Raw genomic sequence first — 27,833 nt, 5'->3', positions numbered from 1 at the left:
GACTGGAATTCTGAAGCAACAAATCTTAATGAATAAATTAACAATGAATTGAAGCCAGTTGCTTTTCTTCAGAAGTCAGAACGTTTCTGGGATTCTTTCCCATAATCCCTGTCAAGCCTCCTTAGGGGGAGCATTGTGATAAACTATTCGGGACCTGATTCAGGTAGTATGCCAATCAAAGTCTGATTTTCTCTGTATTTCATTTCTATTTCATCTTTTGTTTTTCCCTTTCTTTCTTTTCGTTTTCTCATTCTGGACTTTTCTGTTTTGTTTCTCCTCTCGGTATCAACACATTGACATCATGGAAGGCTCAATTCTCGATGCCTTGGTTTGACCAGTCTCATTGGGATAGATGAGAACCAGAGAGAGGAAGGAGACCTTGTAAAAATAAAGAGGACAAAATACTGAAGGAAGGCAAACGGAGAGTGAGGAGGGAAGGACATAAGGAAGCAAAGATGGACCGACCCGTGTAAAAGTACTCCCTCAGACCGAGTCACCAACAGTTACAACACAGACGAACATGCAGTTTGGAGAATCACAGCAATATGGTTACTCACTGCCCCTCGCTTAACACTGTCAGTCTCTTTACAAGTGCAACGACAGCCAAAGGAAGGTTAGTCAGTTTGTGGGTTTGGCTTCATTTATCCTCCTCGATTGGCTCTCTACAGCTGCCAATCTGGGATTTCCACCAGTAGATGAGAAGTAGGTGGGGGGGTTGTGGTGGGAGGCGCTTTACCAAAATAGTTAATGCCTGTTGCTGTGGGTAACAGAGTGTGAGAGAGAGAGAGAGAGAGAGAGAGAGAGAGAGAGAGAGAGAGAGAGAGAGAGAGAGAGAGAGAGAGAATAGAGTGATGAAAGGGAAGGATGGTAATGACAGGAAGGAAGAGGTGAGGACTGGGCCTAGTGTCCCTCCCCCTTTGAGAAGGAGCTGTTGCTCTCCCCTTCTCCCGACTCTGCTCCTTTCATAGCTGAGCCACTGGAGGCAGAGGAGGGAGAAGCAGATGGAAATGAGGATGATGATGGTGGAGGAGGAAGAGGTGGCGGTTGGGGGTGTTGATCGTCGTGCAGCTCCACAGGTGTCAGGGTTATCTCCCCCTCCTCCCCCTCCGGGAGAATAGGCAGAGTAGCAGGAGCAGGAAGAGGGAGAGGATTGGCGGGTGGAGGGTGCACTGTCCCAGTGGTAGGAGGTTTTGGTGCTCTCTGGATCACCTCCACCAGGTTACCCTGACCTTGCAAGAGCAGAACAGGCCTGGGCTGGAGGTCAGACTCTGGGTTTTGGCACTGGACCACCACCCCCCGCGTCTCCATACCAACGGACTCGCCGGGGTCCGACACCGCCGGCAGCTGGCCCGTCAACAGCAAGGCCTGCTGTTCTGGGAACAACAACAGATTCTGTGAGGAAGAGGATGACGAAGAAGAGGAGGCCTTCTGGATGACCCCTCCGCTGAGGGAGGTGATAATTGAGGGGTGAGAGGAGGAGGACGAGGAGGGTGGAGGAAGAGGAGTGGCGGGAGGAGGAAGGGCGTCCTCAGGCCGGGGTTTTCTGGGTCGGCCACGTTTGCGTTTCACCGGAGGAGCATTGGAACCCCCGGACCCGCTGCCAGGCGTGCTGACAGACCCCGCCTCCAGTGAGCGCTTGTTGATGTTTCCTCGCACCCTCTGGACGACAGAGGTGGGCGCTGCCGTCGTCACAGTCACTGGGGCGTGGGGCGGAGCTTGGGGAGGCTGAGGCGGGACCACCTTCTCTCTTTCGGCGTACGACAGGCACCCCTGGGGCAGGAACATCACCGGCACTGCCCCGCCTTGCTGCTGGGGCAAAGTCGCCATGGCAATCACCTTTACTCCTCCGCTGCCACCACTGGTGGATGGGCCCCCACTGCCAGAAGCCCCGCCCACACCGGTGGCGTCTTTGGGCGCCAGGGAAGGTGGAGAGGAACGCATGGAGAGCTGGGTCTTGTCAGGTACTGAGCTCCGAGGAAGGATTCTGGGTAAGTGCTTCATGAAAGCCTCCACCTGGTGGCATAAAAATCAGGTTTATCCAGTTTAGTTTACTTACTTTATTTGATATTTTGTTTGATACTTGTTCTGTTCAATACTGTCAGATATAACTCAGTTTTTAAAACATGCTTATGGTGATTGTTCCACCAAGACAAAGTCCTGGTATACACTAACCTGTTTAGCTGTTAATCAGCTTTAACATTGTTCAGTTTATTTGTACATTCACAGACACGCAATTTACGAACAAGAGAAGGAAAGCAAAAACAACTCGAGGACAATTTACCAACTTTATCCTTTTCACAAAGTGCCATAGAGTGCTACAAACGCCTTCCACTCAGATAATTTAAGGTGTGCAGATACCTGGAGATCACGACCCCCAGATGGGCGCAGAGAGGAAGAGGAGGGAGGAGGAGGAACAGCTTCTAGGGAGGAGAGTTTATTTGTTGTCGCTGATTTGTCTCCAGGCGGGAACTTAGACGAGGAAGAAGAGTCTCCACCCTCCTTGTCTCTCTGAAAATTGATACAGGATTATTCATGAGAAAAAAAATCAAGGACTCACGTTATAGTGTTTAAAAAAGGCGTATTCTCAAGTGGCGGCCGTCATTAGGTTTTTTTGGCATCCTATGTCGTATGTTTTTGGTGAGTTTGCGCATGTTTCTTATGCTTGATTGCCTATGATCATCATGAACAAGTGCATTTCACTATTGCTCGGCAGTGATGAGCTTTTAATTATCGCTGCCTTGTGGATTTTGATCGACTTAACTCTCATCTGCAACGGGGGTCACACTTCATTCTCCGAGGACACAGTACACTAAAGACTTCCCGCTGCAATGGAATACACAGAATCAAACCACCAGGCTAACGCTACATCTTCAGTTGCCCGACTTTATTCAAAGGGACTACAACAAAACTCTGATTTGTGATCATTAGAGTGGAGTTAAGGAAGCGGGCAGGGCTGCAGACAACCACATGCCTCCTCCCATACATGTGGAGTCGCCAGCCGCTTCTTTTCACCTGACAGTGAGGAGTTTCGCCATGCTTCGTCACGCTATTCCCCCCAGTTTCCCATCCCCCCCCCGAACAGGTGCCCTGACCGACCAGAGGAGGTGCTATAGTGCAGCGACCAGGACACATACCCACATCTGGCTTCCCACCCGCAGACACGGCCAATTGGGTCTGTAGGGACGCCTGACCAAGCCAGAGGTAACACGGGGATCTAAGCAAATGTTCGATCAAATTTGATAGCAGAGCAATGGTGGCCAATTTACAGAGTGAGCGCATAAATCTGGCAGAACAGTTGACTAGATTAAAACAATCAGGATTTGAAGAATGCACAACCAGGACTATGGAGGATCATGGACCTGAAGGAAATGAAGACAAGGTGGAGATGGTGAAAAAGAACTGCTCATCTTTGCAAGGACTGTCCAGTGTGTCGCTACCGTATTCTTAGTCAAGCCAATATAACATATTTACCCTGTCAGTAACCCAGGGAGCTTGCGAGCGGAGCGTCTCTACTCTAAAATTCATCAAGAGTAGGCTCAGGAGCACTCTATTTCAACAGCACCTGGAGGCTTTTATGCTCATGGCTACTGAGCGAGACGTTTTAATGGCCCTGGACAGTGACCTGGTTACAGACGGCGTTGCTGAGAGAAGTGAGCTGCTGCAGAAATTGCTAATCTAGGGAGGTAGGAAATATGTTTATTTTTTATTTTATTCTATGACCTGCCTACTCACCAGTCTTTTCACCAACACATTTCTTCCTGTGTTATTTCTTTTACTGGTCAGACGGTTCCAGAGATACTTGCCGCCTTGCTGCCAGTGCCATTGTGCCAAAACGTGTTCCTTCTAGCCAGCCTCCTCCTAAGAGCATCACGTTGGCCTTGTTCTATTTTGCTACAGTTATTGTTATAAATATTGTTCTTGTTTACATAAAGTGTGGCGTGGTTTGTGTGGGTGGTGGTGTATCGCTGGGGGGGGGGGGGTCTGAGTCAAAAAGTCCAGGGCAACTTTTCATTCTGCCCCTGCAATCAGCACTTCATCCTGGAGCAGAGATAAGTTGAAAAAGCCTTCCTTTCTCTAAAGATAAACAAGAGCCCTGGTCCTGACAACATCAGTGGCAAATTACTCAAGTCTTGTGCAAAGCAATTAAGTTCTATCTTTTATGACATTTTCAACATGTCTGTAAATCTACAACGTGTACCTAACTGTGGAAGCAGACTCTGGTCACGCCTGTTCCTAAAGGCAACAGCCCCAAAGCTTATAATGACTTCAGGCCGGTCACCCTCACTTCCCTTGCAATGAAAAGTTTTGAAAAGCTTGTGAAGACAGCTTGCAAAGAAAACCGAGCTTGCACTCAACCCTATGCAATTTGCCTACACCAAGAAGGGAATGAAACCCATGCCAGATTGCTATCTATTGATTTTTCTTCAGCCTTTAACAGAGATTATCGTGTCTGGCAACAAAGAGAACTATTATAAATGAACAACTCAAGTCTCGAGCTCTAAAAACCAAGGACCAAGTCCGAAATCTTGGCGTTTTAATAGACTCAGATCTCACGTTCACCAGCCATATCAAAGCAATCACTAAAACAGCCTTCTATAGTCTTAAAAATATAGCCAGAATCAAGGGTCTGGTGTCCCAAAATGACAAGGAGAGGCTCATCCATGCTTTTATTTCCAGTAGAATTGATTACTGTAACGGTCTAAACAGCTGCGGCTTATTCAGAATGCTGCTGCTGGAGTTTTAACCAGGACCGAGAAAACAGCGCATATTAACCCCAGTCCTGAAATCTTTACACCGGCTTCCAGTTAGTTACAGAATAGATTTTAAAGTGCTGCTACTTGTCCACAAATCACTGACTGGTGTAGGCCCAGAATACATCACTGACATGTTTGAAGGGCTCCAAGATCCATGGACTCAGGTCAGTTAGTTCAACCCAGAGTCCAAACCAAACATGGTGAAGCACCATTTAGCTGTTACGCTGCATGCAACTGGAACAAACTACCAGAGGATCTTAGATGTGCCCCAAATATAGCAATTTTTAAATCTAGGTTAAAAAAAAAATTCTTTTTTTTCTTGTGCCTATGACTGAGCATTAAAACCTGTACCTTATTCCTACTGCACTTTAATTCTGGAAGTAGATCTCTGGTCACTCCCGGCGGAGAGGTGACTATGTATTCATTCTATTTAATTTGTACTTTGTATTTTCTTTTTATAGTACCTGTCTTTTAATTATATTAAAAAGAATAATATAATTACTATTTCAAAGGACATTTTCTATACTTTGTACTCTTTTAATTATATTTTATATATGGTTGTTGCTATTTGTTTCTATTTACTCTCTTTTAATCATATCTTATATGGTTGTTCCCTTTCTGTTTTGACTTGTGTGAAGCACACTGAATTGCCCTGTGTACGAAATGTGCTATATAAATAAACTTGCTTGCTTGCTTTAATAATATCCAACCCCACATTTTAGCCATGAGGTTGACAGATCATTCTGAGCTGAGTCACAGTCTGGTGCGTTAGATAATGGCTTTTTTGACAAGCACAACACAAAGGGTGAAGGTGAACAGCCTTTTGTCAGATTCATTCTGTTGTTCTTCTGGCTCACCCCAGGGCCATGTTCTCTCACCTTTACTTTATATTCTGTACACAAACATGTGCCAACGCAAGCATGAGAACAGGGCCATACTGACATTTGCAGATGATTCAGTCATTGTGAGGCTGCTACACGATGACGAGTATAGCCACGGCCCGGTCATTGATGAGTTCCTCAACTGGTGTGACAAATCGCTCTTGGAGCTAAACGTGTCCAAGACAAAGGATGTGACCGTAGAGTTCAGAACTCATGCGTCAATCTATGAGACTAAGATCCTTAAAGACCAGGCTGAGGACTGTGTAGAAAGCTCCAAGTATCTTGAGACAGTCACAGACTCCAAACTGACCTTTGAGACGAATTGTGAGGCAGTGTATAAAAAGGGACGTCAGCATTTGTTTTGTCGCCAAAGTGGTTTACTACATCGAAGCTATTTCTTTTTTACGTTAAACCAACTTCATTCCAAGTCGCTGCCAACTCAGTGATGAATAAGACTGTCAGTCAAACAGATGGGCAGGCAAAAAATGTTCAGTTCAATTGTTTACTAAACAAATGAAATCTTAACAAGTGTAAATATCTTGTATTTGGTACAATAAGTCCAATGTTGAGTAGAATTATTATTATTATTTTGGTCAATTTAATCTTGTTTTAAGAAAACAAGATTAACATTTATCTGAAACAAGATTAAATTGACCAAAATCAAGAAAGGAAAAAAAAATTGAAATAAGCAAAATTATCTGCCAGTGGAATAAGATAATTCAAGATAATTCTACTCAATACTGGACTTATTGTCCCAAATACAAGATATTTTCACTTGATAAGATTGAATTTTTTGCAGTCTAACTGCTCCAAAACCAATTTGGCAATAAAAGAAAAAAAAAAAAAAGAAAAAGCAAGAGCTCCACATCGGGTGTTAAGAGTGTATGTATGTTAATCTATGTTGTGTGTGTGTGTGTGTGTGAGTGTGTGTGTGTGTGTGTAGAAGCACTTTGTCATGACCTTCTTAGGAGTTCTTACACTGATACTATTTTTTTCTTCTTTCCCAATTTTTCTCCCAATTGTACTTGTCCAATTACCCCACTCTTTCGAGCCATTCCGGTTGCTGCTCCACCCCCCCGCTGATGCAGGGAGGGCTGCAGACTACCACATGCTTCCTCTGACACATGTGGAGTCGCCAGCCACTTCTTTTCACCTGACAGTGAGGAGTTTCGCCAGGGGGACGTAGCGCGTGGGAGGGTCACGCTATTCCCCCCAGTTCCCCCTTCGCCCCAAACAGGCGCCTCGACCGACCAGAGGAGGCGTTAGTGCAGCGACCCAGACACGTACCCATATCCGGCTTCCCACCCGCAGACACGGCCTGCTGTTTCTGTGGGGACGCTCCACCAAGTCGGAGGTAACACGGGGATTCGAACCGCGGTCCCCGTGTTGGTAGGAAACGCAATAGACCGCTACGCTACCCGGACGCCCTTGATACTATTTTTGATACGATGATGATACTTGTTTTAATGCATTTTGTGTTGATGTCTTTTGAATCTGTATCGCTGTCATGTTGGTTTTTAACAACAAATTTACCCTCGGGTACTAATGAAACCTTGAACCTTAATTTGCCTGTGAAAAGATGCTGCTTCTTCTGCATGTATCACATCGATCTATATATTTTGTAGCAGTGACTGGAATATTGACTCCTGCCTGTCTACCTGATATCATGTTCCATGGTTTCCCCAGGTGGTCTGTTACTGACTCTGCTCATTTCCAAGTTTTTAAAAGCAGTTTTAAAAAAGCTGTGATTGGACCATCCACTTTTTGGATGGACCCGCCTTTTTTGCAATCATCCTTAATAAGAAGGGCCAGTGACAGTAACAGTGACATCCTGTGGCAGCTAATACAGCTGGAGGGAATGTCCCTCACAGGTCCCGTGTGTGTCTGTAAAGGCGTGTGTTGAATGTTATGTTAAGTAAGTGTTTATCTGGGGATTTCCCAGTGAGCTGTGGTTCATCCAGATGAATGTACCTTCGGGTCAGCACTCGTCTCACTGTCCGCCCCTCCCGCTTTAGAGGAGACAGGGGTCTTCTTTATCACCTTATGGGGCTTAGCTGGACCGCCTGCAGAAGACATGGATGGATAGATGAATGGATGGAAAAGTAGATGGGCAGATAGACAGATAGATAAAAAACCCACATCCACATTCCTTGCACAGTGATACTCAGACATACACACACAATCAAACGGTGCACAAGAAACACACTATAACAAACACAAAATATAAGTGTATGCACACACACACACACACACACACACACACACACACTAATTATATATATATATATATATATATATATATATATATATATATATATATATATATATACATAAACACAGTCTACCATGCACACATATTATGTACACACAGAGACAAATGAAGTATGAAGTGGCAGGCTGGATAGAGGGCCAGAGATTTTTAGCAGTCAGTATCACTGGATGAAGAGAAGGGAGCTGAAATAGAGAGAGAGAGTGGGAGAGAAGGAAAATGAGAAAGAAAATGAAAGAGAAATTACGAGAGACAAAGTGACAAAAAGATAATGAGCACTAGAGAGCAACAGTAACAGGGAAAGAGATAGGCAGGAAAGGGTTTGGCAGTTGTAATGGTGCACGGGGAGAAAGAGCATGCGGAGATGTGGCGAGAGAGAGAGAGAGCGAGAGCGAGAGAGAGAGACGAGGGGGGGCATGGAGAGAGTGAGACAGTCAGAATGGAATGGACATGGCTGCTTTTACTTGACTGCTGTGATCACGTCATCATACAGTCATCTCCACCACACACACCGGTCAATATCTATGGGTACAGTATTGACCTCAACAAGGAGATGCCTTCTTTCCCTTACTCTTTCATTCTGACTCGTGTTTTGACATGACAGTAAAAGACCTTTATTTTCCTTCTCTCTCAGCCCCTATTTCTCCCCCATCCCTCCCTCCATCCTCTTACTCCTGCTCGTCACATTGTCTCACACACACACACACACACACACACACACACACACACACACACACCTGCCAGTGCGGCGGAGGTGACCAGCTCCGCCTGACTGCAGCGGGGGTTGACGATGTGTTCTTGAACCAGGAAGCGGGCAATCTCTACCACCGTGTCAAAAGACCGCTTCAAGATTTTCTGTGCCCAATCACAGATGAGCTCGCATGCTGCCTCGGTCACTTCCTGTTTGTAGGTCTGGACCAGCTCCGTTAGCTCGGACTGCAGTTGATAACACAGAGATTCATTGACTAGTTGAAGGCAGCATTTACTGAAACATTTTGAATGGTACAATTCAAGAGACCCGTAAATATGATTATTATTATTATTATTATTACTGAGAGAATAAAATAGAAACATGTAAAAATATAGGTACTTTTATATCACATACAACAAATAACCTCCAGGACTGAAAGTTAGTCAAAAAATATTAAACTTAACTTTCAGTATCACACACACACACACACACACACACGCACAGGACTCATATTTACCCTTGACACACATTTGTACTCTAGATTAAATACAACTAAACAATACAAATAGATCTGCTACTGGTTCCACCACTGTGTTTCTATTCTATTCATAATCTATGCACATTTCCAATATATTTTTATTTGCTCATCTAAAGCACACTCCATTATGTTGTTATGATATCATTATTTACTATAAAATAAAAATGAAATAAAGTTAGACTGACCGATTGTTTCATTGATTGATTAATAAATTGATTGATAAAGCCATTGATTCCAGCCTGTCCTTTCTATGGCTCTGCTGAGTTGTCAATATGTGTTTAGGTAGGGTTGGGCCGATGTGAACATTTTCAACCCGGTTTGATATTAAGCCAAACACCGAACCGAGCCGGTATTACGGAATTTCACCACTAGGTGTCGCACTTGACTCAGCAGCCGCTCCATGAGACCGAATAAGCGTGTAGCGACTCCAGTCCAGCTGGTGGCGGTAATGCACACCTATACTGGTTTGTTAGCCGCTAATAAACACCGAATAAGAAGTGTAACTTTTACAAGTTGTTGTTCGGTTCACCGCTTTTGTCGGCTTCGACAAAAGCGCTAGGATTCTAGGAAGACCCGCCCCTACTCTGCGTCTGATTGGCTAACTTTAACCCTAACCCCGCCCTAACCCTAACCTACCCAACCAACGGAGGCAACGAGTACTTGCGCATGCTCAGTGGACCGTTCTCTGCGTCGACGCGAACTAGCCTCTACTATTTAAAAATGCCGGGTGACATCCTATGAGCGCATTGATGACGCAGTGACGAAAACTGACGCAGTGACGCGTTTCTCTGACCAATCAGAGGTCTGCATTGATTTCGGTACCCGCTCCTGTTTTTTTGGAACCTCAACAAGGGCGGTACCAGACACGTGGTAACACTTACCAAAATGCCGGTACTTTCCAGTAATGGGAAAAAAAGGGCGAGTCGAGTCGAGCCGGTACCATGTAGTGGAAAATGGGTATACCTGCAATGATCCACACTTCCGGATCCCACCGCTGCCACCAAGGTAACCGGTTAATTTCTTGCCCGGTGCGGGATTCGATACGAGGTGTACTGCACCACAAGGCGACATCACTAACCGCTCGGCTAAAGTGTCAGACCCGTTAACTAGGGACTAACGTGTGTTATTAGTAGTTCACACAAACAATAATAACATTCCAGGGAGCTAAACGTGGAATAAAATCTACAAGATCTGTAAATCATTAATAAAATTGTAGCAAAATCAGGGGCAACGCGGGAACCGCCGCAGCCGTGACGCGAACCCGGATCTCCCGCACCGTGGGCGACAACGTTAACCAGTCGACTAAAGGGTCCGACCCCTCTGTCCTTTACTGTGAGGCCATGGAACCAGCATATAAAAGAAAAACTCAGGAGACTCAGTAAAAGACTGGTAAAAGCGATAGGGGCCGATGGGACTGACAGAAAAGGAGTTTAGTTTATGGAGAGGGTGAATTCTCTGTTGCGCCCACTTCACAAAAACCTCAGCGCTCCCACCAAATTTAAGGTGATCGTCGATAATAGCAACCAAAACCCAGCCACTGGGGATGCACAAGTCAGTCCCAAGCCCGGATAAGTGGGGAGGGTTGCCTCAGGAAGGGCATCCGGCGGAGTTGAAGATGCTAAAATTTTCACTAGGAGTGACAAAGAAGGACAGGATTAGGAACGATTATATTTGAGGGACAGCTCAGGCTGGACAGTTTGGAGACAACGCAAGGGAGGCAAGATTGAGATGGTTTGGACATGTGTGGAGGAGAGATGCTGGGTATATTGGCAGAAGGATGCTGAATATGGAGCTGCCAGGGAAGAGGAAGACCAACGAGGAGGTATATGGATGTGGTGAGGGAGGACATGTGGGTGGTTGGCGTGACAGAGGAAGATGCAGAGGACAGGAAGAGATGGAAATGGTTATATAATCCGCTGTGGCAACCCCTAACAGGAACAGCCGAAAGTAGTAGTCGTAGTAGTAGTAGTAGTAGTAGTAGCAGATCGATAATAGCAACCAAATGTTTGTATGATGTAACCATTTCCACACTTTCATTATGTATGATGCACTCTTCACTGCATCTCTGTTACATATAAAATCAGTAATCAGTTCCATGGTTTTAGAAACATTCAAGTCCAAGAAGTTGTTATCACACCAAGAAATAAAATCAGTGAGAGCATCCTCGTGGACTGATCCTGAACCTCGGAGAAGGGTTAGCAACGCGGTGTCATCAGAAAATTGGACCAAATAGGTACCCTCCTGAGTGCTCCTGCATCCAGCAGTGTACATAACAAAAATTAAGGGCGAAAGGACACGTCCTTGTGGTGAGCCTGTGGACATAGCTACAGAGTTTGAGAGACAGCCATTTACAGACATCCTCTGCTCACTGTCAGTCAAGAAGACCAGAATCCATAATACAAACAGGTGAGGTAAATTAAAATCACATAGAAACATATCTATTAGAGGATGTGCTACGTCGTATTGAATGCCAATAAAAAGTCAGCAAACAAAAGCCTGGCATGGGCTTATGGCTTTACTAAGTGCTTATATAGGTTATTGAGTATAAAAAGCTTTGCATCCTCCACACCTCTCCCTGCCTGGTAAGCAAATTTCAGTGGATCAAGTTTTCCATCCACAGTTAACAAAACAAGGTTTTTAACTATTTTCTCAAACATTTTCATTATCAGACGGCACGGTGGCGCAGTGGTTAGCACGGTCGCCTCACAGCAAGAAGGTCCTGGGTTCGAGCCCTGGAGTAGTCCAACCTTGGGGGTCGTCCTCTGTGTGGAGTTTGCATATTCTCCCCGTGTCTGTGTGGGTTTGCTCCTGTTTCCTCCCACAGTCCAAAGACATGTAGGTCAGGTGAATCAGCCGTACTAAATTGTCCCTAGGTATGAATGTGTATGTCAGCCCTGTGATGGCCTGGCGGCCTGTCCAGGGTGTCTCCCTGCCTGCCGCCCAATGACTGCTGGAATAGGCTCCAGCATCCCTGAGAGCAGGAAAAGCAGTTAAGATAGTGGATGGATTTTCATTATCAATGATTTTAGCGCGAATGGTCTAAAATCATGAAGTTTCCTATGATGGCTGTTCTTGAGGACAGCAGAGTTTTTCCAGATAGTGGGAATTTGGTTACAGTGACATCTGGAAGATATGGTGGAGGCCACCGCTAAGCTGGTCAGCGCAGATTGGCAATGTGCGTCCACAGATGTGATCTGGACCAGGGGCCTTCCTGATGTTTACCCATTTTAAAAGCTCTCTGACACATTCCGGACTGACGACAACATCAGTCAGAAGAGAGAGACTCTCTAAGGAGAGAGACGTTTTCAGAAAATTCTTGTTTTTCAAAGCGGAAATACAAGTCATTAAAAATATTCGGGAGATTAGTATTGTTTATTCCCACAACTTCAAGAGTGTTCCTGTCACTGTTTCTCTGAGTGATTGAGAACACAGATTGGATTCCCCTCCAAGCTGGCCGCAGATCACCGCTGCTGTACTTGTGTTCCATCCTATCCTTATACATTCTTTTAGCTCTTATCTCATTCCTTACTTCTTTGGTCATTTCCTTCTTTTCCTGGCTATTCCCTGTATAAAAATGCTTTTGTTCTTGTTTACGACATTTCTAAGTTCTTTAGTAAGCCATGGTTTGTTATTAGGGAAAACTGTTTTCCAGGGAATATTGGAGTCCACGCAGAAGGATATGTAGGAAGAAACACTCAGTGCCACTTCATGTAAGTCAGAGCATGAGCTATAGAAGACATCCCAATCTGTACAATCAACGCAAGCTTGTAAGAAGGCAATGCTGTTTTCCATCCAGCATTTAACCATTTTTACTATTTGCTCTCATCGTTTACAGACAGGCTTGTAGATCGGCAGAAGAAGTACACTATTGTGGTAGGCAGTGTTGTAGTACTCGAGTCCAGGACTCGGACTCGAGTCCGACTCGAGTCCTGATTTTCATGACTCGTGACTCGACTTGGACTTGAGCACTGATGACTCGGACTTGGACTCGGACTCGCGAATTTACTGCATTCGGACTCGGAAGTTGGAGACCCGGACTCTGACTTTTTAATTGATAAAGACTGTTTTTGTTAGATTTTTTTTAAATAATAGGCTCTATTAAAATATATTGATAGCTATATTAATACTGTAACATTATTCAGTTTCGTGTAAGGGCAGGCACGTGTGTTCCACCTACATGTGGATTCACGTGGCGTGCATACCGTCATGTTCAGTAGCGCCAAGATGCCTAAAGAGACGCCCCGAATTGTGCTCTTTGCTTACACAGATTTTACAACAAATTCCAGCAAGATCACTGCTAGATGTTCGATATGTAAACGAACTATTGAGGAGAAGACCGGGACAACCTCAAACTTCAACAGACATCTGTCAAGGATACACCCAGAAAAGTAAGTGATATGCAGTCAGTTGACGATATGGTTGGTGATCAGTTAACGTTAGCTAGCTAGCTAGCTATCTAGCTACGGTAACAATAGCCTCTGAAGTAACTCAACCACTGGTCCAAGATGTTGGGTTAGGTGGTGTGGCGGGTATACCATATCACTAGAACCGTTGGGTTCGGTGGTGTGGCGGTATATCATATCACTAGAACCAAGTGAGATTGTATAGGTAAGTTAAGTAACGTTACTGTTAGAGTGCTAATGCAGCATTGCACAGAAAAGTCACAGTACGGTTCGCTTTCGGTACGAGCGTGCCATCCATCTCACTAATGAGTTGGTAAGTAACACGCAGCGTCTTCGTGTTATAGGGAAATTAAAACTGATTTTTCTTATTTATCATTTAGCTAATTACCAAGTATCATACACTTAACAGAAAAACACACCACTCTGAACTACCGTGTTAGCATTAATCTTAGCTAGCAATAACAAATCTGCACATGGCAGGTCTCCGCCATGAATATTCTCCAAGTGCGGAGAAGGAAGAAGTCTAGCCTATATGCATCCACAAATAATGTTGATAAAATGTGCACAACTTTACAATGCAAATAAAAATAATTGTAGGCTATTACTCGCTAAATGGACTAATTGAAGAAAGCTAATGTGGATGCCGCCACTGGTTTTCTTGAGAGCTGGAGACGGTACGAGATTTGACGGATGTGGCATTTCCCCCCCGATGTACCGAAAACTACCGAACCGTATGGTGATTGGTGACACCGCATAGGCTACTGTAAATATGGGGATATTTTTCTTTGCATATATGCAGCATTGGCTGTGCCAAATTCTAAAAATAGACACGCGCAACGTAGCTTTTACCAGTACTATGAACTGGCTCTGTCTTCTAACAAAATCACATCCTCCCTGACCCATACAGAATAAACATACAGACTCACGGAGGATAGAGAGTTAAAGCTCAGCTAGGTAGCATGTAACATACTTAAATCAATAATTAAATGACTGGGTTTTGCTAATTAATCCCTGTCCTGTTAGTCTCATAAATTATGTATCTTTTCTCATATTTTTCATTTATCCAGCTAGCTTACATTAGTTAATCTACTAATATGGTAATGTTAGTTATATAGATAACTAAATATGTAACTTAACTGGTTATGGTTCAAACAACTATGTGTATAATGTGTAACATTTGTATTGTTATTGCATATTGTTATAGCTATAACGTTACACATTTTTTGCTGTGAGAAAGATTACTTGAAACAGTTTGGCATCAGCAAGCTAAAGTGTGTATCCTATCTTCCCCTAGGTTCCAAGAATACCGTGCCTCCACTGCTTCAGATGTGATGCCAGCTGCTTCAGGTCAGAAGACTATCACATCATTTTTAAATGATGGACAGCAAAGGATGTACGACCTCAAACATCCACGTCAGAAGGCTATAAGGGGTGCCTTTGTAAAAGATCTAATCATTAAGTGCTGCTTGCCACTCTCCATCGTTGACAACAAGGACTTCAAGCACTTGCTGCATGTCCTGGACCCTCAGTACCGGTCCATAGCAAGATCCACAATTTCCTCTGTGACCATTCCAGGAATGGTGGAAGTCAAGAAAGAACAGATAAAGAGCCAGCTGGCAGAAGCATCGAGTGTTGCTGTTACCACAGACATTTGGAGTGATCGAAAGATGCGGTCATTCCTTGAAGTGACAGCACACACAGTGGCAATGGATAAAAAAAAACAGGAACTCAGCCTTCAGTCATATCTTCTTTCCTGCAAAAGAGTGCATGGGAAACACTCAGGAGAGAAGATTGCAATGATGTTTGAATGCTGTGCTGAAGAATACCTGATTAAGGACAAGATCAACTTTGTCATAACTGACAATGCATCCAACATAAGAAAAGCTTTCCAGGCCAGCTTTCCCCTAGAGGATCCTTGTGATGCTGAAGCTCATGATCCCAGCTCATTTGAGGAGGATGATGAAATATGGCAAGACCTGATGCCAGAAGATCAACAGACAGTCAATGACACTTTGGCTGAGAACTGTAAGATGCAGAGACTATCATGCTTCACACATTCACTGCAGTTGGTCATAAAAGATGGTCTGAAAGACAACAGTGGGCTGTCAAGCACCCTAGCAAAGCTATCCCGTGCAGCCAACCTCCTCCACAGTGGCACCTCGTTTAAAGACTGCTTTGAAGCGTGTTTTGGTGATGCAACAATTCCAACAGCGAATGCCACACGATGGAATTCCACTCTGAAGAAGGTGAAGGCTTATGTGCATTTAGACATGCAAAAGCTGTCCAGTGTGTTGGAATCAGAGGGGCGCAAAAGCCTTATCTTATCCCCGCGAGAGTATGCTCAGCTTAAAGAACTGATCGAAGTTCTTGATCCGTTCTTAGAGGCAACCAACCTAACTCAGGGTGAGACTACTGTCACCGTCAGTGTGATTGTGCCCTGTGTCCTCACTCTGCGCTGTCACCTGCAGGAAATAAGAGGAAAAGCCAGATACTGTGGGCCTCTGGTGAGAGCTCTGGAGAGCTCCTTGAAAACAAGGTTTGCAGAGGTTTTCAGTGCAGTCAAGATACCAGGATGTGAGCCGGCTGAAGGAAGAGGCCCCACCAAATTTCCTTTCACCAATGCCTACTTCATAGCATCTGTGCTGGACCCAGCATTTGGCTTCCAGTGGCTAGAACATGATGTGCAGCTGGGCAGTGACATCAAAGATGTGCTGAAGACTGAGATCAAAGGTGAGAAATGTTTTGATTAACGTGAGTTAAGTGATTAACTATTTGATTGTTGTGATGTTTATATCATTGAAGGTGTTACAATAAAGCACATAGGCGTGTCATTTGTCATGTAGGCCTAGTCAATAACATATTTGTAATGAGTCCCCCATGCCCCCTCTCATTTCAGAGTATATAAAGGCAGAGGGTGACAAGCAAGCGGTATCAACAGCAGATGCAGCGGAAGCAACAGGACCAGGGGAAGGTGAACTTTCAGAGTCTCCTCCTGAGAAGCAGTTGAGAATGTTCTCCCACTATAGGAGGACTCCCTCCTCCACTGAGAAGAAGCCGTCTGGCCAGGCTCAGTTGACTGCATACCTCAACTTGATCGCTGAGCAGGACTCTGACTCAGTCCCGTGCCTCAGGTTTTCGCAGCAAAACAAATCCAAATTCCCTACCCTCTATCAGATTGCCACACAGGTATTCTCTATCCCTGCCTCCAGCGCGCCCATTGAAAGGGTATTTAGTCACGGAGGCATTTTGATGAGGCCTCACCGTGCAAGGTTGAGTAGTTCCATGCTGTCAGATCTTATGTTTTTGAAATGCAACGTGTATGCTTAAAACTAGTGCCACCAGCCTTTTGTTCCTAACTATTCCTGAGAGACAATGTCTTTTGACTAGTTTTTATGAATGTATTGTATGCTGTGGAACTTACTTCTGTATACTGTTTCCACCATTTGCTAATATCATGCTATTCACAGCTATCAAATGTGTTTTGAAGCACATCCAGTGTTCAGAATGTCAAAGAAATTCAGACCGTTCTAAAAATGTGTGTGTGCGCGCATGCTTGCGCGTGCATGTGTGCGAGTGTGTGGGTGTGCATTTGTTTGGCTATCGTGTCCCAAAGTAAATAAACTCCCTTTGAAATGGTGACAGCTGTGTCATTTTTGTTTAATGTAGACCTTTTTTATTTGTATGTCAGATCTTTGACTGTCCGCGAGTGGATCACTGGAGCCATCTTGGAACTCGACTCAGACTCAACCTTGATGACTCGGACTCGGACTAGGGTAATAGGGACTTGACTCGGACTCAGGTAATGGGGACTCGACTCGACTTTTCTTTGGTGACTCGGACTTGGACTTGGACTCGAACACTGGGGACTCGAGACTCGACTCGGACTCGAGGTTTAGTGACTCGACTACAACACTGGTGGTAGGATGCTCCAAAGGGAGGCCGAGGCAGTGAGTCATAGCACAGGTCAGTACTGGAGTTCTTCTCAGTAGTTGTACAGGAGACATACTGTTCATGTGTTTTCAGTGAATTATGTACCTGGCAGTGATTGAAATCTCCTAAAATACATTTTGGAGCATTGGGTGAAAGAGCGTCGAGTCAGCTGGTCACCTCCGTGATCAGCTGACTGGATGAAGAGATGTTTGCCCACGGATGAATGTAAACAGGGTGAAGAAGAGCTGGGGAAACTCCCTCGGCAGGTAGAAGGGGCGAAGTGAGATGGATAGCAGCTCAAGGTCGGGGGTGCAAATTTTCTCCTGGACCGCGACAATGTTACAGTACCTCTCACAATGTAAAAGCATACACTGCCTCTGGTGGATTTGGTTGTACTGAGAGGCGACCGGTCCATTCGAACAGGGCACCCAAAGCCGCTGATGTGTAGGTCCCCGTTGCAATCCGCATCTCCCAGCCACGTCTCGGTAAAAGCCAGCGGGCATGTTTCTCTAAAATCACGCTCACATCTGGCAGGGGTCCCAAGTTCATCTATCTTGCTGCAAATGGACTGTACATTGGCGAGAAGAATAGGCGGGAGCGGTGGGAGTCGGCATCTGTCGCTTAGTCCACATTTCCCAAGTTTGCGTTGAACACTTCCCCTCCTCCCTCTCTTCCTCTGGTGCTTTTGGACAATGTTCTGCTTACTGCAGCATTTAAGCTACTACTTCATAGCGATCGAGGAATTTATAAAAGATTGTCACTTCCTGCCAGTGGTCGAAGGGCAAGGAGCAAAAAGTCCAAAGTGCAGCGAAGACCTCAAGTAGACTCCCTTCATGATTAGAAACACTTTTATATGAGCTCCAAGACGATACTGGGGGGGATAGCGTGATCCTCCCACGCACTATGTCCCCCTGGTGAAACTCCTCACTGTCAGGTGAAAAGAAGCAGCTGGCGACTCCACATGTATTGGAGGCACGTTGCGATTAACAGTAGACTAACACTGAGCAAAGACAAACATTCAGCAAACAAAGCAAACAAGCTGCTCCCGGGTCGCACAGGTAGTGTAAGTGCCCCACAGTTCCACTGCACGGTACCGGCTTGATTCGACTCAACAAACTGCGCACGGCCTGTCAGAAAACAGAGACTCCGTTCTGTCTATAAACATAATGTTATGTTAATCACGTTGTCATATTGCTTATTACTAATGCAATACAAGTTGGATTTAGCCCTGTGACGCCGTCGGAACAGGTTGTTGATGTACGCTACTTTTTGATTTGCCAGAATGTCCCATAATGACAGATGCCGGTTCAGTCGGTTTGCATAAAACCAAACCGGTTTAAGCTTGTACATCGAACCGGACCGACAAAACAGAAACCAACCCAACTCTTGGTTTGGGACCTACCGGGTCATTCTTCAGGTCCAGGCTGGGCAGCAAGGGCATGTTGAGGACCGTCTTTCTTCGGATCCCGCTGTAACAGTATGTGACCACTGACCAGGTCAAGGAACTCAACCGGACATGTTTCCTTTTTACTTGATCTTTCCGCTCTCTTGTAATAACCTCCTCACTGATGCATGTGACAGAACAGTAGTCTTTTTTCCCCTTGCTTTTTCTCCCCAGTTGTACTTGGCCAATTACCCTATTTTCCGAGCCATCCTGGTCACTGCTCCACCCCCTTCTGCCAAGCTAGGGAGGGCTGCAGACTACCACATGCCTCCTACGATACATGTGAAGCTGCCAGTCGCTTCTTTTCACCTGACAGTGAGGAGTTTCACCAGGGGGACGTAGCACGTGGGAGGATCATGCTATTCCCCCGAGTTCCCCCTCTCCCTGAACAGGCGTCCCAACCGACCAGAGGAGGCGCTAGTGCAGCGACCAGGACACGTACCCACATTCGGTTTCCCACCCACAGACACGGCCACTTGTGTCTGTAGGGACGCCCAACCAAGCTGGAGGTAACATGGGGGTTCGAACTCGCGATCCCTGTGTTGGTAGGCATGGAATAGACTGCCATGCCATCCGGATGCCCAGAAGAGTAGACTTTTTAGTTCAGCTTTAAATTCTAAAATTTGGATGTCAGTAAATTAGCATTTTGGAGCCACGGGTTCACAAGCTTTTTCTCTACGGAAAGAATATATGGGTTTCTAAATGCATGTTTCAAATGTCTGCAGTCAACACAACCTTACAAAATGCGGACATTTTGTTATGTGAAATGAAATAGCAGTAAAAGAATAGAAAAAAAACCCTTAATTTTGTTAATTCTGAAGGATTTGCTGCACGTAGTTTAGAGAAACAAGTTTTTAACAAATGGCCTTCACACTGCAACACTGGTCACAGCTGAGCCAACATTAGTTGTCCACCCACGTCACAGTACAAATGCTCCAAAACTTGTACGTACAGAAATAAAATGTACAAATCTGTGCTTGTGCCGACCACCGCCGTCATCTCAGCTGTTTAACCAAAACCCCGATCCATTTTCCATCAGAGAGAGCCCAAGAGGCCCATAATGGACCTAACTCTTGGACTGGCATCCCCCCCCACCAAAAAAAAACCCCCGCCATATTTTAACCACTTTATTACTCCTATTGTAAGCAGCAGATGAGCCGTGTAGCGTCTTTAAACGACTATCCATGTCAAAGGATATTTGGACTGGCCGCGGCCCCCAAGACGCCTGGCCTTGATGTTAGGGAAGATGTCTCTGATGATCTTGCCAAAGTTGGCGGCGCTGAGAGGTCGGTGTTGAAGGTTCTCACAGTAGCGTCTGAAATAAGAGGAAGAGGACAAATAAGAAGAAGTAGAACACAAACAGTGCTTTTCAAAAACATAAACACTCCGACACAATTCAAGTATTTTCAATAAACACTAGTGAGATTAACAGGACAGAATGTCAGTTATAGGGGCGTCTGGGTAGCTTGGAGGTCTATTCTGTTGCATACCAACACGGGGATCGCCGGTTCGAATCCCTGTGTTACCTCCGGCTTGGTTGGGCGTCCCTACAGACACAATTGGCTGTGTCTGCGGGTGGGAAGCCGGATGTGTATGTGTCCTGGTCACTGCACTAGCACCTCCTCTGGTCGGTTGGGGGCTCCTGTTCGGGGGGGGGGGGGAAGGGAACTGGGGGGAATAGCGTGATCCTCCCACGCACTACGTCCCCCTGGTGAAACTCCTCACTGTCAGGTGAAAAGAAGCAGCTGGCGACTCCACATGTATTGGAGGAGACATGTGGTAGTCTGCAGCCCTCCCCGGATCGGCGGAGGGGGTGGAGCAGCGACAGGGACGGCTCGGACGAGTGCGGTAATTGGCCAAGTACAATTGGGGGGAGAACGTGGGGGGTAACATGTTGAGAAATGGCCTGACACTAAACTTAATGTGGCAGTGTCACAGACACCCCCTCAGCCGGAGGCTGAACCCCGAAGTAGAGTTTCAAACTGTCCACAGTGTCAGTTTTCTTCTTTTGGTCATTCCACTGTACTAGGTAGTTGATGGGGCCTGACCTTCTCAACACAGTTGCTGGACCCGACCACTTAGGCGCAAGCTTGGATGAGAAACTCTCAGATGCTTTTGAGAGTGGGTGAGTACGGACCCAGACCAAGTCTCCCGGCAGGGGTCGTGCACCCCTCCTGTGGGCATTATTATACCTGGCTTGTCTGGCCTGACACACGCCAACTTTCTTTTTGACTTCTTCAGTCATTTGTTTTTGTCTCTTCTAGGAGTTTGTATGGAGATTGCTGAGGGGAGGGCGGCATCCCGATCAACCGCTCCAGTGGACCTTTGAGGGATCTTCTGTCTGTAGTTTCATGATGGGCAGCACTGATGGCAAAACAGAATTCCCTGATCCACTGATCCCAATTCGTATGCTGGTCCCCAGCGTAAGAAACGATGGTTTTAATGGTGTGGCTGGACCGTTCTGTGAAGTTGGCTAGGGGGTGGTAGCTTGTGGTGAACTTCGGTGTCGCTCCTCAGGTCTTACAGAGGTTAGCCATCTCATGACCAGGGAAGTGAGGCGCCCGATCTGACACCGACTCATGAGGGACATCAAACCGGGTGAACATTTCATCCTTCAAGATGGACCCGATGCGATGAGCTTTGCCGTCCTTTAGGGGGAACATCTCAAACCACGTTATGAAATATTACAAAGGAAAATACATATATCTATCATTTCTCATAGACAGCAAAACCCAGTATATTTGTGACCTTCATAATGGTTGAGAAATGGCCCGACACTACACTTAATGTGGCAGTGTCACAAGGTAAAAACTAATCCTAGGAAAGTCTGTGTGTGAAAATGTGTTCTCGGTATGTGTGTGCGCGCATGTGTGTGTGTGTGTGTGTGTGTGTGTGTATACGTGCCAACCTGTAGGTCTCATAGACATCCTGTTTGGGCAAACAGGTGTCAGAGTGTTCCTCCAGGTGACTGCGGATCCAGTTACAGGTGTGGAGCTGATCAGCTGTGTTAAATGAACTGGAGTCTCCACCACTGATTGGGAAGAAATGCACACACACACACACACACATTAAGCAGTCGGTACATACTATGGTTGTTTTGTCGTTTATCTATATGAAACCTTTGGCCAAAGTTCAGTGAATATTAATGACAGGGCTCTAGGCAAAAAAAAATTATCGAGGAGCTCCAAAATATTTAGGAGCCAAATCAAATTTTCAGGAGCCAAAATATAGCGATGTTATATGCTACAGGGCACTTGTCCTGCTCCGACACAGCTGGTTTAAATGATCCGTTTGTCATTAAGCAGCTTCACGAGTTCACAATGAAGCACTCATTTTGTGGAGCCACCAGTCTGGATTGGGTGGATCTGCATTTTCAAGCAGTGACTTGATAGTGTTCAGGGTTCCTGTGATCGAGTTGGGCCGACCCTACTGGACGGTTCATCAGATAAGTGCCTACAGTAGACAATAACAATGTCTTTCCCTGAGACATCTGTCCCACAGTCAGTTATGACAGAGATGTAATTTGCCTTTAAAGCCTCCTCCAGCACGCTGCTTTTCAAGTCATCTGCAGTGCGACCTACGAACTCTGCACATGCTGTATCATTGCCATACGTCCTGGACACACCCACGCCATTCTTCCTCATCACTAGAATCTGGAAGCTCAACTTTGTGACTGGTATTTCTTCCACTGCAATCATGCAGCCTGCGTTGAATTTTATCTTCAATTCCCTCGTCTCTATTTCTGTGACTTCATCACCAGCACGCTGCGCTGCTTTCACTATTGGGGTGACACGAGGGGCAGACCGAACATGACACTTCCCCGGCGTTCTTGTGTTTTTTACTGTCACCATGCTTCTTCACGGTTTCTTTTTTAAAATGACTCGAGGGGCGCCCGGGTAGCATAGCGGTCTATTCCGTTGCCTACCAACACAGGGATCGTCGGTTTGAATCCCCATGTTACCTCCGGCTTGGTTGGGCGTCCCTACCGACACAACTGGCCGTGACTGTGGGTGGGAAGCCGGATGTGGGTATGTGTCCTGATTACTGCACTAGCAGCTCCTCTGGTCGGTTGGGGTGCCTGTTTGAGGGGGAAGGGGAACTGGGGGTAATAGCATGATCCTCCCACGCGCTACGTCCCCCTGGTGAAACTCCTCACTGTCAGGTGAAAAGAAGCGGCTGGCGACTCCACGTGTATCGGAGGAAGCATGTGGTAGTCTGCAGCCCTTCCCGGCTCAGCAGAGGCGGTGTAGCAGCAACCGGGACGGCTCGGAGAGTGGGACGATTGGCCGGGTATATTGGGGAGAAAAAAAATCCCCCAAAAAACATGAATGACTCGAACCAGTAATGAACTCTCGTTTTACCAGCAATCTCTTGTCCTACTTGAGCACAAAATGTGCAGCACATTTTCCCCTTGTCATGACGTAACCAGACGAACTCTTGTAGCCCAGCTGATTTAACTCTTGTAGCCCAGCTGATTTAACTCTTGTAGCCAAGCTGATTTCACTCTTGTAGCCAAGCTGATTTAACTCTTGTAGCCCAACTGATTTAACTCTTGTAGCCCAGCTGATTTCAGTCTTGTAGCCAAGCTGATTTAACTCTTGTAGCCAAGCTGATTTCACTCTTGTAGCCAAGCTGATTTAACTCTTGTAGCCAAGCTGATTTAATTCTTGTAGCCCAGCTGATTTAACTCTTGTAGCCAAGCTGATTTAATTCTTGTAGCCAAGCTGATTTAACTCTTGTAGCCAAGCTGATTTACCTCTTGTAGCCCAGCTGATTTAACTCTTGTAGCACAGCTGATTTAACTCTTGTAGCCAAGCTGATTTAACTCTTGTAGCCCAGCTGATTTAACTCTTGTAGCCCAGCTGATTTAACTCTTGTAGCCCAGCTGATTTAACTCTTGTAGCCAAGCTGATTTAACTCTTGTAGCCCAGCTGATTTAAACTGTCTTGTAGCCAAGCTGATTTAACTCTTGCAGCCAAGCTGATTTAACTCTTGTAGCCCAGCTGATTTAGCTCTTGTAGCCCAGCTGATTTAGCTCTTGCAGCCCAGCTGATTTAGCTCTTGTAGCCAAGCTGATTTAACTCTTGTAGCCCAGCTGATTTAGCTCTTGTAGCCAAGCTGATTTAACTCTTGTAGCCAAGCTGATTTAGCTATTGTAGCCCAGCTGATTTAACTCTTGTAGCCAAGCTGATTTAACTCTTGTAGCCCAGCTGATTTAACTCTTGCAGCCAAGCTGATTTAACTCTTGTAGCCCAGCTGATTTAACTCTTGTAGCCAAGCTGATTTAACTCTTGTAGCCCAGCTGATTTAAACTGTCTTGTAGCCAAGCTGATTTAACTCTTGCAGCCAAGCTGATTTAACTCTTGTAGCCCAGCTGATTTAGCTCTTGTAGCCCAGCTGATTTAGCTCTTGTAGCCAAGCTGATTTAGCTCTTGTAGCCAAGCTGATTTAACTCTTGTAGCCAAGCTGATTTAACTCTTGTAGCCAAGCTGATTTAACTCTTGTAGCCCAGCTGATTTAGCTCTTGTAGCCCAGCTGATTTAACTCTTGTAGCCCAGCTGATTTAACTCTTGTAGCCCAGCTGATTTAGCTCTTGTAGCCAAGCTGATTTAACTCTTGTAGCCCAGCTGATTTAACTCTTGTAGCCAAGCTGATTTACCTCTTGTAGCCCAGCTGATTTAAACTGTCTTGTAGCCAAGCTGATTTAACTCTTGCAGCCAAGCTGATTTAACTTTTGTAGCCCAGCTGATTTAGCTCTTGTAGCCCAGCTGATTTAGCTCTTGTAGCCAAGCTGATTTAACTCTTGTAGCCAAGCTGATTTAACTCTTGTAGCCCAGCTGATTTAACTCTTGTAGCCAAGCTGATTTCACTCTTGTAGCCAAGCTGATTTAACTCTTGTAGCCCAACTGATTTAACTCTTGTAGCCAAGCTGATTTAACTCTTGTAGCCCAGCTGATTTAACTCTTGTAGCCAAGCTGATTTAACTCTTGTAGCCCAGCTGATTTCACTCTTGCAGCCAAGCTGATTTAACTCTTGTAGCCCAGCTGATTTAAACTGTCTTGTAGCCAAGCTGATTTAACTCTTGCAGCCAAGCTGATTTAACTCTTGTAGCCCAGCTGATTTAGCTCTTGTAGCCCAGCTGATTTAGCTCTTGTAGCCCAGCTGATTTAGCTCTTGTAGCCAAGCTGATTTAGCTATTGTAGCCAAGCTGATTTAACTCTTGTAGCCAAGCTGATTTAACTCTTGTAGCCCAGCTGATTTAACTCTTGCAGCCAAGCTGATTTAACTCTTGTAGCCCAGCTGATTTAACTCTTGTAGCCCAGCTGATTTAAACTGTCTTGTAGCCAAGCTGATTTAACTCTTGCAGCCAAGCTGATTTAACTCTTGTAGCCCAGCTGATTTAAACTGTCTTGTAGCCAAGCTGATTTAACTCTTGCAGCCAAGCTGATATAGCTCTTGTAGCCCAGCTGATTTAGCTCTTGTAGCCCAGCTGATTTAGCTCTTGTAGCCCAGCTGATTTAGCTCTTGTAGCCAAGCTGATTTAGCTATTGTAGCCAAGCTGATTTAACTCTTGTAGCCAAGCTGATTTAACTCTTGCAGCCAAGCTGATTTAACTCTTGTAGCCCAGCTGATTTAAACTGTCTTGTAGCCAAGCTGATTTAACTCTTGCAGCCAAGCTGATATAGCTCTTGTAGCCAAGCTGATTTAACTCTTGTAGCCCAGCTGATTTAGCTCTTGTAGCCCAGCTGATTTAGCTCTTGTAGCCAGGCTGATTTAGCTATTGTAGCCAAGCTGATTTAACTCTTGTAGCCAAGCTGATTTAACTCTTGTAGCCCAGCTGATTTAACTCTTGCAGCCAAGCTGATTTAACTCTTGTAGCCCAGCTGATTTAAACTGTCTTGTAGCCAAGCTGATTTAACTCTTGCAGCCAAGCTGATTTAACTCTTGTAGCCCAGCTGATTTAGCTCTTGTAGCCCAGCTGATTTAGCTCTTGTAGCCAAGCTGATTTAGCTCTTGTAGCCAAGCTGATTTAACTCTTGTAGCCAAGCTGATTTAACTCTTGTAGCCCAGCTGATTTAGCTCTTGTAGCCAAGCTGATTTAACTCTTGTAGCCAAGCTGATTTAACTCTTGTAGCCAAGCTGATTTACCTCTTGTAGCCCAGCTGATTTACCTCTTGTAGCCAAGCTGATTTAACTCTTGTAGCCAAGCTGATTTAACTCTTGTAGCCAAGCTGATTTAATTCTTGTAGCCAAGCTGATTTAACTCTTGTAGCCCAGCTGATTTAACTCTTGTAGCCCAGCTGATTTAACTCTTGTAGCCAAGCTGATTTAGCTCTTGTAGCCAAGCTGATTTACCTCTTGTAGCCAAGCTGATTTCACTCTTGTAGCCAAGCTGATTTAACTCTTGTAGCCAAGCTGATTTAACTCTTGTAGCCCAGCTGATTTAGCTCTTGTAGCCCAGCTGATTTAACTCTTGTAGCCCAGCTGATTTAACTCTTGTAGCCCAGCTGATTTAGCTCTTGTAGCCAAGCTGATTTAACTCTTGTAGCCCAGCTGATTTAACTCTTGTAGCCAAGCTGATTTACCTCTTGTAGCCCAGCTGATTTAAACTGTCTTGTAGCCAAGCTGATTTAACTCTTGCAGCCAAGCTGATTTAACTCTTGTAGCCCAGCTGATTTAGCTCTTGTAGCCCAGCTGATTTAGCTCTTGTAGCCAAGCTGATTTAACTCTTGTAGCCAAGCTGATTTAACTCTTGTAGCCCAGCTGATTTAACTCTTGTAGCCAAGCTGATTTCACTCTTGTAGCCAAGCTGATTTAACTCTTGTAGCCCAACTGATTTAACTCTTGTAGCCAAGCTGATTTAACTCTTGTAGCCCAGCTGATTTAACTCTTGTAGCCAAGCTGATTTAACTCTTGGAGCCCAGCTGATTTCACTCTTGCAGCCAAGCTGATTTAACTCTTGTAGCCCAGCTGATTTAAACTGTCTTGTAGCCAAGCTGATTTAACTCTTGCAGCCAAGCTGATTTAACTCTTGTAGCCCAGCTGATTTAGCTCTTGTAGCCCAGCTGATTTAGCTCTTGTAGCCCAGCTGATTTAGCTCTTGTAGCCAAGCTGATTTAGCTATTGTAGCCAAGCTGATTTAACTCTTGTAGCCAAGCTGATTTAACTCTTGTAGCCCAGCTGATTTAACTCTTGCAGCCAAGCTGATTTAACTCTTGTAGCCCAGCTGATTTAACTCTTGTAGCCCAGCTGATTTAAACTGTCTTGTAGCCAAGCTGATTTAACTCTTGCAGCCAAGCTGATTTAACTCTTGTAGCCCAGCTGATTTAAACTGTCTTGTAGCCAAGCTGATTTAACTCTTGCAGCCAAGCTGATATAGCTCTTGTAGCCCAGCTGATTTAGCTCTTGTAGCCCAGCTGATTTAGCTCTTGTAGCCCAGCTGATTTAGCTCTTGTAGCCAAGCTGATTTAGCTATTGTAGCCAAGCTGATTTAACTCTTGTAGCCAAGCTGATTTAACTCTTGCAGCCAAGCTGATTTAACTCTTGTAGCCCAGCTGATTTAAACTGTCTTGTAGCCAAGCTGATTTAACTCTTGCAGCCAAGCTGATATAGCTCTTGTAGCCAAGCTGATTTAACTCTTGTAGCCCAGCTGATTTAGCTCTTGTAGCCCAGCTGATTTAGCTCTTGTAGCCAGGCTGATTTAGCTATTGTAGCCAAGCTGATTTAACTCTTGTAGCCAAGCTGATTTAACTCTTGTAGCCCAGCTGATTTAACTCTTGCAGCCAAGCTGATTTAACTCTTGTAGCCCAGCTGATTTAAACTGTCTTGTAGCCAAGCTGATTTAACTCTTGCAGCCAAGCTGATTTAACTCTTGTAGCCCAGCTGATTTAGCTCTTGTAGCCCAGCTGATTTAGCTCTTGTA

General features: G+C 45.3%; 1 protein-coding gene across 1 annotated transcript in view; it reads right to left on the bottom strand.

The window, feature by feature from the left end:
• Positions 1-864: 864 nt before the first annotated feature.
• The window catches only part of rfx5 (regulatory factor X, 5), a 29,351-nt gene continuing 2,382 nt past the window's right edge, over positions 865-27,833 (bottom strand). Inside the window, exons 4-10 of the mRNA XM_056298809.1 lie at positions 21,819-21,941; positions 20,109-20,225; positions 18,869-18,947; positions 8,642-8,840; positions 7,607-7,698; positions 2,359-2,508; positions 865-2,013 (exon numbers count right to left, since the gene is read on the bottom strand). Coding sequence (XP_056154784.1) covers positions 901-2,013; positions 2,359-2,508; positions 7,607-7,698; positions 8,642-8,840; positions 18,869-18,947; positions 20,109-20,225; positions 21,819-21,941 — 1,873 coding nt within the window. The 3' untranslated portion in view covers positions 865-900. The remainder of the gene's footprint in view (positions 2,014-2,358; positions 2,509-7,606; positions 7,699-8,641; positions 8,841-18,868; positions 18,948-20,108; positions 20,226-21,818; positions 21,942-27,833) is intronic.

Source organism: Lampris incognitus, chromosome 18 (assembly GCF_029633865.1).
Source record: "Lampris incognitus isolate fLamInc1 chromosome 18, fLamInc1.hap2, whole genome shotgun sequence".
NCBI classification, from domain to species: domain Eukaryota; kingdom Metazoa; phylum Chordata; class Actinopteri; order Lampriformes; family Lampridae; genus Lampris; species Lampris incognitus.
Note: the sequence above shows the minus strand (reverse complement) of the source record. Positions and strands in the feature narration are given on the sequence as shown.